The 11,725-nt window shown below is 41.8% G+C and overlaps 2 protein-coding genes across 2 annotated transcripts; one reads left to right on the top strand and one right to left on the bottom strand.

Moving 5' to 3' along the window:
* Positions 1–1,621: 1,621 nt before the first annotated feature.
* LOC145213127 (uncharacterized) lies at positions 1,622–2,053 on the bottom strand. Its single transcript, XM_080081363.1, has one exon. The coding sequence runs from the start codon at positions 2,051–2,053 to the stop codon at positions 1,622–1,624; it is 432 nt and encodes a 143-aa protein (XP_079937489.1).
* A 7,258-nt stretch (positions 2,054–9,311) lies between these two features.
* LOC145213126 (NXPE family member 3-like) lies at positions 9,312–11,633 on the top strand. Its single transcript, XM_080081362.1, has 3 exons — positions 9,312–9,679; positions 10,344–10,595; positions 10,652–11,633. Exons 1-3 carry the CDS (start codon positions 9,312–9,314, stop codon positions 11,631–11,633), a joined length of 1,602 nt encoding a protein of 533 aa, XP_079937488.1.
* Positions 11,634–11,725: the final 92 nt, after the last annotated feature.

The following is an 11,725-nucleotide window of genomic DNA, read 5'->3' as shown; positions in this document are numbered from 1 at the left end:
TGGAATATGTAAACTCTACAGTTTCTCTCTTCATACTGGTAAAAATTTGCCATTTATAGGTGTCGATTTGTTGTGTTTCACCCTGCAGCCCCAATATTTTCCTCACTGGCCCCCTAAAATGGGTGAATTTTTTTAACAAAATAAAAATTAGACAGTTCACTTTGGCCGTGTTGATTGTTAAGTTTTACCATGTAGCACCTAGAATAATTAAGCTTAAATTTTGCAAACAATGGCCGAATTGAATGCGACTTGTGTAGTTTGTACCTCGTGTAGCATGTAATTTCTGCAAACTTTTTTATTGCCCTGTTTAAACTCATAGAACCTAAATTTATCATAGTTATTTTGCAAAATGCATAGTTTTGTTAAAAATAAAAATAGTTTTGTTGAAGAACTACAATTCGACAGTTATATGTTTTTGAATTGAATATATAAAAAACTTTGCCTTTAGTTTATAAACCTTTGTCGGCCTAGAATCATTTGTGTTGGTGGTGGTGTAAGTTTCCCCGGTTTTAGAAAACTTTGCACGTTATACATCTTTGTATTATTTGTTGCAAGCCTTACATGTTCAGCCATCTTCGATTCTGCCTCCCTTTACGCTTTATTGCCCTGCAACGAGACCGAAACGTTCCAGTCTGACCGCAAGCTCAAGTTTCACGCATTACCTATTTTTACCTCTCCTACTGCCACAAGCAGCGCCGAAAATTAAATGAGCTTTTTCAAATATCTTGTTTTCTACAAATCGTGGTATGCTATTTCCAAAGCCACAATACTTACCAAATGTCGTGAGCTTAAATTTGACCAATTTTCAACGCATTTTTAAAACGTGGTTTCTAATTTTGTGGTACAGTGGTGACAATTACCTCAACTAACAATGGAATACACACGAAATGCATTCGATTACTATTTGCCACATATGCACAATTTTCATTGGGTTTATTTGCTAATAATGAAGTCTTTACGCAGCATTAAAGCGATACTTGGGATTTGAGCAATCGTTCCCTAACTTTTGTCGTTTAATTTTTAGTAAAATAATTTCGTTTCCTATTAAAGTTCGGTGATGCAAAGTAATCCAACTTTAGTGGTCCCTTTTTTTCTCTGTAAAGATAACACGCCGAATGATTGGGCCTCTTATCTTTGAGCAGGTGCCTGTAGCACGCTGAAAGCATCACGTCTGTTTTGATGTTAATTGTGTTGCCCCGTTGGTGAATATTCCATGACTCATGAAATAGTCTTTTCCTGTTGTCAGGCTCCCGGGCCACAAAAGACGCATCATTGAAATCAATACGATGGCCTTGTGATACCGCTTGATTGGAAAGGGCCGGCTTCTTCGCGTCGCTGCTGACAACATCCCGTTAATGTTCAGTCTCCCCGATATATATTAACGGACACTGGGCGCAGGGAATAGATCACCTCGTTGGTCAAGGGAATTGATGGGATATTTCGGGTGATTCAGTAGCTTGAGGATAGTGTTGGCAGGTTGGACGCTAACCGCTATGCCGAAGTCACGCAACATACGCCGTAAAATATCCGTCAGTTTCGGTATGTACGGAAGTGCCACAAAACCCTCTGTTTTTGGATGGGTCACCTGTCAGGGGAAAGTTGCCCGTCGATCGCGGAGAATCTAGTTGGGGTAGCCGTTAAATTTCAAGGCTTTACGAACCTTTGTCAGTTCCGCCTCGTAGCGGTCGCTATGAGTGCACAAGCGTCCTGCCTGATCTTTTAAGGAACGAACCACACCTCTTTTCTGGTATGTCGGGTGATGGGATCGAAAATTGAGATACTTGTCGGTACTCGTTGGCTTGTGGTACACTCTCAAGTACAAGATACCGTCATCGGTACTTGTGACTTGAACGTCTAAAAATGGAAGACAGTTTACCGATTGGAGTTCCATGGTAAACCGAAAGCCTGGCCGCGCCTCGTTGAGATGCCATAGAAATACCTTAACCTGTTTCTTAGCAATGACACAAAATATGTCTTCAACATATCTCCGCGAGAAACTTGGTGGGTTGGCAAATGTTGATAAGGCTTTTTCCTCAAGCGCTTCCATTGTCATGTTTGCGTTAATTACAGAGACCGGGGAACCCATCACTGTGCTTTGAACCTTCTGGTAAAAGCTTACCCTGAATCTTAAAAAGGATTGCTCTAAACTAAGCGAATCCGCAAACCGTCCACAATATCAAAGGGGGGTCATGGTGTTCTGTCTTTGTGGCTATAAGCGTTCAAAATCCTGGATGACGCTATGTCCATCGCCATTTCTACTGGCACATCTGTAAAAAGTGACACGACGTCATACGAAACAATTGCCTCTTCGTTGGACAGGGAAGGCGATTGTGTTGTCTCTTGAACAAACTTCAACGATTCCGAAACACTCCATTCTGTATTGCCAACGAGTGGGGAAATAACTTTTGCCAGGTACTTAGCAAAATTGTAGGTTGGAATACTGACAAACGAAACAATTGGTCGCAAAAGGATGCTTTTTTTGTGGATGTTTGGTAAGCCGAAGGTTCGCGGGGCGAAGCCGTCCGTACTATGCAGTTGATGGAATTTAAAAGTTTACAATGCAGCATATTTCAGTTAGCTTTATGCAGAGATGTGTTACTGACAAGAAGTAGCTATTTAGATTCTTGTTGTTTGCTGCATTTGTTTAAATTGTTTTTGTGGCTCCTTACACACTTAAAAAACCACCTTTTGGCCCCGACAATAAAAAAGGTTGAGAACCACATGGCTTTGTTGGGGGCGGTTGTCTTTCATGTCTACCCAAACCATCTTAGATAGTTTTTATAAGTCTTTATGAAGTAATTTGGGACGTGTATTTTTAACAAAAACAAGTGCAGTTTGCACAGCGATAGTTTCAGCAGTCGTTCTTTTTTCTCTGGCACGTTAATCGCTTGCAAAAAGATGACGCTTTATAAACAAACAGCAGAAGAAAACGGCGAACGTCAGGAACTTGGGGGGTCAGACACACAAGAGTAAGACACTTTTGGGAAAACTGGATTCTACACACATAATTTGTATGCTTTAAATATACGGAAAACCGTACAACTTTAAAGCAGAATTAAACAATACCACTTACCTTGTAATACTAACATAACCGCACTTTCGTGTCAATTTAGGCTTTTTATACAATGACAAGCAGTATAAAATCAGTTACCTTTCGAATGCTCTAAAAGTTAACAAAACAGCAATATAACGAAACACATGCGGTCCCAACAGAACTTAACACTAATTTTCGAATACACAGCAGAGAGAAACAAACTTAAGGATTCTTACGTAGTAGGAAAGGTATTTTTTTGAATAAATTCAACTAGCTAAGTAACCAGTTTCTGGACCTGAACTAATGCCAGACAGCCACAAAACACCTTGTTCAAGACCAATTGTCTATTGTGTTTGTTGTTTTGTTTTTCCTGAGACTTCCGGGTTCGGGCCGGGTTTGGGCTCGAATTCGAGGCCCGTTTACAACTCTGGTTCTGGTCAAGTTGTTACTGTTGTGTTTTTAATCACGTTTGCGCCTTGCTTCTTTACAGAGTCCAAATAAGCACCGTTTGCTTGTTGTAACTTAGGTTGTATTCATTCGAAATCACTATAATAGAATAATAACGTAGTAACTGAACAGCCTTTTATAGGCTCATGAAGTAATTGCAAACGCACCAATCACATTCCTGCAGTAGGCACAAATCACAACAGTTACAAAATACATTTCGATTTGTTATTTTTGGACTTCCTAGACCAGCGATTCTCAACTGCGGCTTTCAGGGCGGCATTATCACGTTTGTGTGAAATAAACTTATTTAAGGATTCTTCTACTTTTCGGTACCAGACCCCAAAAGTTCCTGATGTTTGCCGTTATCTTCTGCTTCCTGTTGATATAGGGTCGCTTTTTTGCAAGCGATAATGCCGCCCTGGGAGCCGCAGTTGAGATTCGCTGGTCTAGGAAGCCCGTAAAAAAATCTAAGTGTACTTTGTAACAACGTAAACCATTCAACCAAAGTTGTAGACAGACCTGAACTTCAAACCCGAACCCGGCCCGAACGAGAATCGTTTTTGAGAAGCCCGTTTAAGCCCGAAGGTTCGATTGACAGGCCTATGTACTGTAGTCTCAGGAAAGACAAGACAACAAACGCAATTTACAATTGGTCTTGAACAAGGCATTTTAGGGTTTGGTCTTGAACAAGGCAATGTTTGGCGTTAGTTCAGGTCCAGCAACTGGTTACTTAGCTAGTTAAATTTATCCAAAAAATACTGGCACAAAGTGTAAAGTCAGACCCGAATCAAGCCCGTTTTTTTTGAAAAAAACCTAAGCCCAAACTCGGCTCAAACCCGACCGATCCCGAACCCTAACCCGGTTCGCCTTACAACTCTGCTTTCAACTGTGTATCTGCCTCACATCACATATACTCTTGTGTGTCAGACCCCAAAAGTTTCTGACGTTCGCTGTTTACTTCTGCTGCTTGTCTATAAAGAGTCATCTTTTTGCAAGCGATAAACGTGCCAGAGAAAAAAGAACGATTGCTGAAACTATGGCTGTGCAAACTGCACTTGTCTTTGTTAAAAATACACGTCCCAAATTACTCCATAAAGACTTACTTAATACTCCATAATTGGACAAAGAAAGCGATTGTGTTATCTCTTAAAACAAACTTCGACGAGTTCGAAACAGTCTGTTCTGTATTGCCCACTAGCGGAAAAATAACTTTTGCCAGGTACTTCGCAAGATTGTAGGTCGGAGTACCGACAAATGAAACAATTGGTCGCAGAGGGATGCCTTCTTGCAGTTGATGGAATTATAAAGTTTACCACCCAGCATGTTTCAGTTAGCTTTCTGCAGAGAAGTGTCATTGACAAAAAGTAGCTATTTAGATTCTTGTTGTTTGCTGCATTCTTTGTTCAAATTGTTTCTGTGGCTCTATACACACTTAAAAAACTACCGTTTGGCCCCGACAATAAAAATGGTTGAGAACCACATGACTTTGTTGGGGGCGGTTGTCTTTCATGTCTACCCAAACCATCTTGGATAGCTTTTCTTTATGGCAGTGGTTCTCAAACTTATACGGATCGCGTACCACCTGACAACTTGGAAGCCTTTAGAGTCCGCGAACCCCCGGTTGGGAACAATTGACCTAAACCCTGTTTGAATAGATAGACCATGAAATTAGTTTTTTTTCTCGACCTGGATAGCATAATTGGCAATTTCAAAAGAATGTCTAAAACACGAGTTTCGCCCAAACCAGGATTAATCGGCTGAGTTTAGATCGGACTTAAACTAGGTATCACAAATAGCTACTCGCGTACCACCTGAAAAGTTTCGCTGTACCACTAGTCGTGCGCGCACCACAGTTTGAGAATCACTGGCTATCCTTTTTATCATTCATGGGAAGCTTTTACCAGCAGGTTCAAGAAACAGGTTAAGGCATTTCTGCGGCATCTCAACGAGGCGCGGCCAGGCTTTCGGTTTACCAAGGAACTCCAATCGGTAAACTGTCTTCCATTTTCAGACGCTTAAGTCACAAGTACCAATGACGTTGTCTTGTATACGAGAGTGTACCACAAGCCAACGAGTACCGGCAGGTATCTCAATTTTCGATTTCATCACCCCACATACCAGAAAAAAGGTGTGGTTCGTTTATTAAAAGATCAGGTACGACGCTCGTAGCGACGACTGCGAGGCGGAACTGGCAAAGGTTCGCAAAGCCTTGAAATTTAACGGCTACCCCAACTGTATTCTCCGCGATCGACGGGCAACTTTCCCCTGACATGTGACCCACCCAAAAACGGAGGGTTTTGTGATACTTCCGTACATGCCGAAACTGACGGATATTTTACGGCGTATGTTGCGTGACTTCGGCATAGCGGTTGGCGTCCAACTAGCCAACACTTTCCGCAAGCTAATGAGTCACCCGAAAAATCTCATCAATACCTTTGACCGATGAGGCGTTGTATATTCTATTCCCTGCGCCGAGTTTCCGTTAATATCGGGTAAACTGGAAGGTCACTCAACACCCTCCGTAAAGAACATCAAGGGAATGTTGCCAATGGCGAAGAAGACGACCCTTTCCAAACACGCGGTATCACAAGGCCACCGTATTGATTACAATGCGGCGTCTGTTGTGGCCCAGGAGCCTGACTATAGTCCTTAAAAGGAAAAGACTGGTTCTTTAGTCATGGAATATTCACCAACGGGGCAACACAATTAACATCAAAACATGTGTGATGCTTCCAGCGTGCTACAGGCACCTGCTCGAAGATTAGAGGCCCAATCATTCGTTATCGCGAGTGTTTTCGTTGCGTTGTGGCGTGCTTGCGTTTAAGTTTAAACAATACATGAGGGCGAAAGACGATTTTTGGTTGGGGCACTAAGGCTTGAATGACGCAGAACTAGAAATGGCTGATCTTACACAACTATTGACGCAGAGCACGCACATAGTTTTCTTAATACGACAAACTTTACCAATTAATTCTCGAAACAATACACACCCGGAGCTCCACGCAAAAGCTGATGGTAAATAGCCTAGACTACCGTTTGTGAACCACGGCGCAAAACAACACTAAAATTTCCACGACCTGTCGTCTTTAAAGAGAAAAGGGACGACTGAAGTTCGATTACTTTGGACAGCGTTCTTGTATCACCGAACTTTAGTAGGAAACGAAAGTAATGCGTTGAAAATTGGTGAAAATGAGCTCATTTGGTAAGTATTGTGACTTTGGGAATAGCATACCTTGCCACGATTTCTAGAAAACAAGATATTTAAAAAAGCACATTTAATTTTCGGCCTTACTTGTGGCTGTGGGAGAGGTAAAATAGCCAATAAGTAAAACTTGAGCTTGCGGTCAGGCTGGTATGTTTGGGGCTCTTTGCAGGGCAAAGGCATGAAGTGAGGCAGAATCGAATGTGGCTAAACTTGTAAGGCTTGCAACAAATATTAAAATGATGTATGACGTGCAAAGTTTTCTAAAACCGGAGAAACTTACACCACCACCAACACAAATAATCAAAGACCGACAAACCCTTAGTTTACAAACTAAACATAACTGTCGAAAAACGGATTGTGGTTCTTCAATAAAACTAGAAGTGTGATTTAGCACATATTGCCATTGCACATACAGTGTGATAAATTTAGAAGCTATGAGTTTAAACAGGGCAATTAAAAAGTTTGCAGAAATTATATGCTATACGAGGTAAAACTGTACAAGTCACATTCAAGTTGGCCGTTGTTGCAAAATCTACATATTTAAGAGTTTGTGGCTCAAAATGGCATATTCTACAAACTGTCAGTTTCGGCTCGGCTCGGCTCGGCTCGGCTCGGCTCGGCTCGGCTCGGCTCGGCTCGGCTCGGCTCGGCTCGGCTCGGCTCGGCTCGGCTCGGCTCGGCTCGGCTCGGCTCGGCTCGGCTCGGCTCGGCTAGAAAACAAGATATTTAAAAAAGCACATTTAATTTTCGGCCTTACTTGTGGCTGTGGGAGAGGTAAAATAGCCAATAAGTAAAACTTGAGCTTGCGGTCAGGCTGGTATGTTTGGGGCTCTTTGCAGGGCAAAGGCATGAAGTGAGGCAGAATCGAATGTGGCTAAACTTGTAAGGCTTGCAACAAATATTAAAATGATGTATGACGTGCAAAGTTTTCTAAAACCGGCTCGGCTCGGCTCGGCTCGGCTCGGCTCGGCTCGGCTCGGCTCGGCTCGGCTCGGCTCGGCTCGGCTCGGCTCGGCTCGGCTCGGCTCGGCTCGGCTCGGCTCGGCTCGGCTCGGCTCGGCTCGGCTCGGCTCGGCTCGGCTCGGCTCGGCTCGGCTCGGCTCGGCTCGGCTCGGCTCGGCTCGGCTCGGCTCGGCTCGGCTCGGCTCGGCTCGGCTCGGCTCGGCTCGGCTCGGCTCGGCTCGGCTCGGCTCGGCTCGGCTCGGCTCGGCTCGGCTCGGCTCGGCTCGGCTCGGCTCGGCTCGGCTCGGCTCGGCTCGGCTCGGCTCGGCTCGGCTCGGCTCGGCTCGGCTCGGCTCGGCTCGGCTCGGCTTTTCTCTTCTCCAGGGCATCAACAAAAAAATTTTCTCCAGGCCATAAACAAATAAAAGTCCTTCTGGTGACATCCGTCAAACTCGACACCCATGCATCGGTAAACATTACTCATGGGCGACTACGTTACAACCAACAACTAAGTCAAGTAAAAAGTTACCAAAACTTATTGCAAAAATATCAAACTCTGTTTTTAGCATGAAATCACATTGCTATTCGTTTAGATTTGCCTAGAATGTAGAAATCAATTAAGTCGTGTGTAATTTTTGTTACTTACTATCACTCAGAGTTGAAGGTCGGGCCGGACTTTTTGTGCCGGGTTCGGGCTTAGGTTTCTTCAAAAAAAAACGGGCCTGATTCGGGCCTGACTTTACACTCTGTGTCAGTATTTTTTAGAACAAATTTAAGTAGCTAAGTAGCTAGTTGCTGGACCCGATCTAATGTCAAACAGTCCCAAAACGCCTTGTTCAATAAAGACCAATTTGTCTATTGTTGTCTATTTTCACTGGTGTCTTGGTCTTTCCTGAGGCTTCAATGTATAGGCCTGTCAATCAAACTTTCGGGCCTAAACGGGCTTCTCAAAAACGATTCTGGTTCGGTCCAAATCCAATTTCAGGGCCTGTTTTCAATTCTGTTATCACTTCTCTTAAAATTAACAATTAAAGAAACAAGAAAAATGCGTTACTGATCGTATTGCGGAAAGAAGTTGTTTCCACAACAGGTCAATATTTTTTACGCAAAAAAATGTGAAATTTATTTCTGGAGACAACAAATTACTGTGTCAATTACTACATTTTAAAGACTATTTTGTTACAAGAACGTTTTAAAGAAAATCCTGGGTAAAGATATACAGCAAGCCTTTGGTTGGAAAGAAATTTTAATTCATACTATATACTTGGTCACAAATCATGATGGCGAACGTCTGGGGTACAATAAATTACCGAAAAGACCAAAAAGCACACAATTAAACAACACGGATTGTTCTTAGAAATGAGTACAATACATTGGCATTCGGTGTATTGTTTACATTGGCATTCGGTGTTTATGTGGCCTATGAATTATAGACAAAAAGTGTGTCAAAATGTTTCAATGTTCCACGCCTATTCCGTACGGTATAGATATGTCGTTGTCACTAATTGCCATTTTTATTTTGGTATAGAGACAGTTTATAAAACCGTTAGGGTGGCCGAACACTGCTACGTCGGATATCGTCACGACATCGGGGCGCAAAGACAATGGTTAAACATTGACTTTTAACTGAAACACTGCAAATGTTCATTTACTGATTTTTTGTTTTCGCAGGCTTATTGCAGTATGAAAGAACTTGCTGTCATATTTCTTGTTGTTATAACCCTAGTAATAACTGTGTTTCTTTACGAATATTCTGAAACATCAATTCCGAGATTTTTGACCAAACATGACGATCGACAATTAAACGCAAAATTTGGAAGTTTCCAATGGAGAAAATATATGCCTGAAATTAAACATCTTCTAGAACAAATTGAGTCGGGTTATATTGAACAAAACTGGAAGCTGAAATATTCCACCGACCCAACAAAAGTGCTGATATACACTGCAAACAAAAAAACATACCGTGTCGGTGAGGAAGTTATCGGACAGATGCAGGCAAGGGATTTTTACGGAGCAAACAAAACTTACGGAGGGGATTATTTTAGAGCAAGGTATTTGAAATGTCGTAAACATCGGTCTGTTTTAGGTCTGTTTAAAACCTAAATCGGTTCTAACTTTACCGCTTTGCAATTAAATTTTCATGTTAACATCACATTTTTACCAGCCATAGAGAAATTCTTTTCTTATTTGATTGAACCCATATTCGTGTCGCTATCCGCTGTTTGCGAATCCATTGCTTATCAAAGTCTCACACGTCAGTGTATTGGTAATCTTGTAATCGCCAAAGCATAAGAAAATGCTGCCAAGCACTCCGCCCCTCTTAGTAGGTCAGAAAAGAAAGGTCGCATTCCTCGTTTTCCGAAAGCATAAAAGAAGAGAACTACTAACACATAAGAAAACGAATCCGGACCCGTCTTTCTCGGTTTCCGAATGTATAAAAGAGCAGGGCCACTAACACATAAGAATACGAATACAAAAGAATACGGACAACTTAAACGTACACAAGCATATACCTAATTTTTGATTTATTGTCTTCGGGATTCAGCTTGATATAAGCTCGACTTGGGCCGAACTACACACAATGCCACATTTGTGCTTTTTAAGGCGGTCATGGTTGTGGATTGTATATCCTGGACAAGTGCAATAAAAAAAGATTTCTATCAGGTATTGCTGCAAATATAATATTTTTAAAACGACATTTTGCTTCCAAAACAGACTTGCTCGTTTAAATTCGCAAGGATTGAAAACGGGCGACGGAGTGCCTGTGTCCATTTATGATCATGGAAATGGTAAATATACTTGGCGAACCGTGATACCATGGCTCGGTTTAAGTAAATTAGAAGTGGAGCTTGTACATTCCAGTGAAGCTGTCATCGACCTGATCATGCAAGCAAGTTCAATAAACCCCTTGTTGTTTATTGGAACGTATCCGTCTGGCACCAAGGAAGAGTGTGACATAAAACTAAGGTAAGTCAGATATTGCTTTTTGATTTTGACAACTAATATTTACTTGTTTTTTACAGGAAAAATGATAAACTGTTCTGTGATTTTTCAAACCAATCGTTTGGAACAACATGGTTTTGTTATCGCCCTACTAACGAAATATGCCCCAAAGAAATGCAATGGTACCAAAGAACTGAGGCAAAACTACAACACCCAGAGTGCAAGGAGCTGTTTAACACAAAACTCAACAGAGAAATTGCGATCAAAAATAAAGTTTTGCTCAAAACTGAGTCAAGCAAATTGTCATTTGCTCAAAACTTGCAACAATGTAAAACGATCAACCGAAAGCAAGTAAATGAATCGTTGGTTCCTAGCGGATTTTATCGCAATGGAAAGTGGAATTCATTGGAATGCAAAAACACGCATCGTGATTTGACCGTTGCTGATAAGTGCCTGGCTAACAAAGTTGTTTACATCATCGGGGACTCTACAATGCGCCAGTGGTACCTGATATTGCTTGAAAAACTTAAATTGACAGATGATGCAGACAGAAGCGCTCTTTGGTCACAACCACAAAATGGTAAAAATAAACTGAAAAACATCACAATCAAGTACAGAGCACACGGGCTTCCTTTGCAAAACCCGGGACCACCCCGTGTCAAACCTTACATTGTGAACACTTTGGACAATATAACAAAACAAGGCAATGTTGGTGTAGTGTTTAATATCGGTGCCCATTTTGATTATTACGACCCGTCGATTTTTATAGAACGTCTTTCGGCCATTAAAAACGCCCTAAATCGATTGAAGCGACGAAATCATAACGTCAATGTTTTCGTTCGCTTGGGAATAAGATACACGGTGCCCAGTCCGTTTCGTCCAACAGAATGGTATTTGTACCGATTTAATCAAATAATGCTCGGTATGTTGTCAGACTTGGAATATTTGACAATTATTGATACGTGGGGATTAACAACAGTGCATCCACAAAAGGATATTCATACCAAACCTGATCTAATATCAGACGCTGTCGCTCTTTGGTTGTCTTATTTGTGTGATTGAGTAATGTATCTTGCTAACCTTGGTGACCGCAAGATGCTATGTGTTTGCTGTGTTAAACTGAAAAAAAATCATATTTTTCTGTTTTGACATGC

This window comes from Phallusia mammillata, chromosome 2, assembly GCF_965637545.1.
Source record: "Phallusia mammillata chromosome 2, kaPhaMamm4.hap1.1, whole genome shotgun sequence".
NCBI classification, from domain to species: domain Eukaryota; kingdom Metazoa; phylum Chordata; class Ascidiacea; order Phlebobranchia; family Ascidiidae; genus Phallusia; species Phallusia mammillata.
Note: the sequence above shows the minus strand (reverse complement) of the source record. Positions and strands in the feature narration are given on the sequence as shown.

Excerpts from the sequence above, each read along its gene's own strand:
- LOC145213127 (XM_080081363.1), bottom strand. The coding sequence starts at position 2,053 with ATGACAATGGAAGCGCTTGAGGAAAAAGCCTTATCAACATTTGCCAAC.
- LOC145213126 (XM_080081362.1), top strand. The coding sequence starts at position 9,312 with ATGAAAGAACTTGCTGTCATATTTCTTGTTGTTATAACCCTAGTAATA. Across the intron at positions 9,680-10,343 it reads GGGGATTATTTTAGAGCAAG|ACTTGCTCGTTTAAATTCGC; the intron begins GTATTTGAAATG and ends CTTCCAAAACAG. Across the intron at positions 10,596-10,651 it reads GAGTGTGACATAAAACTAAG|GAAAAATGATAAACTGTTCT; the intron begins GTAAGTCAGATA and ends TGTTTTTTACAG.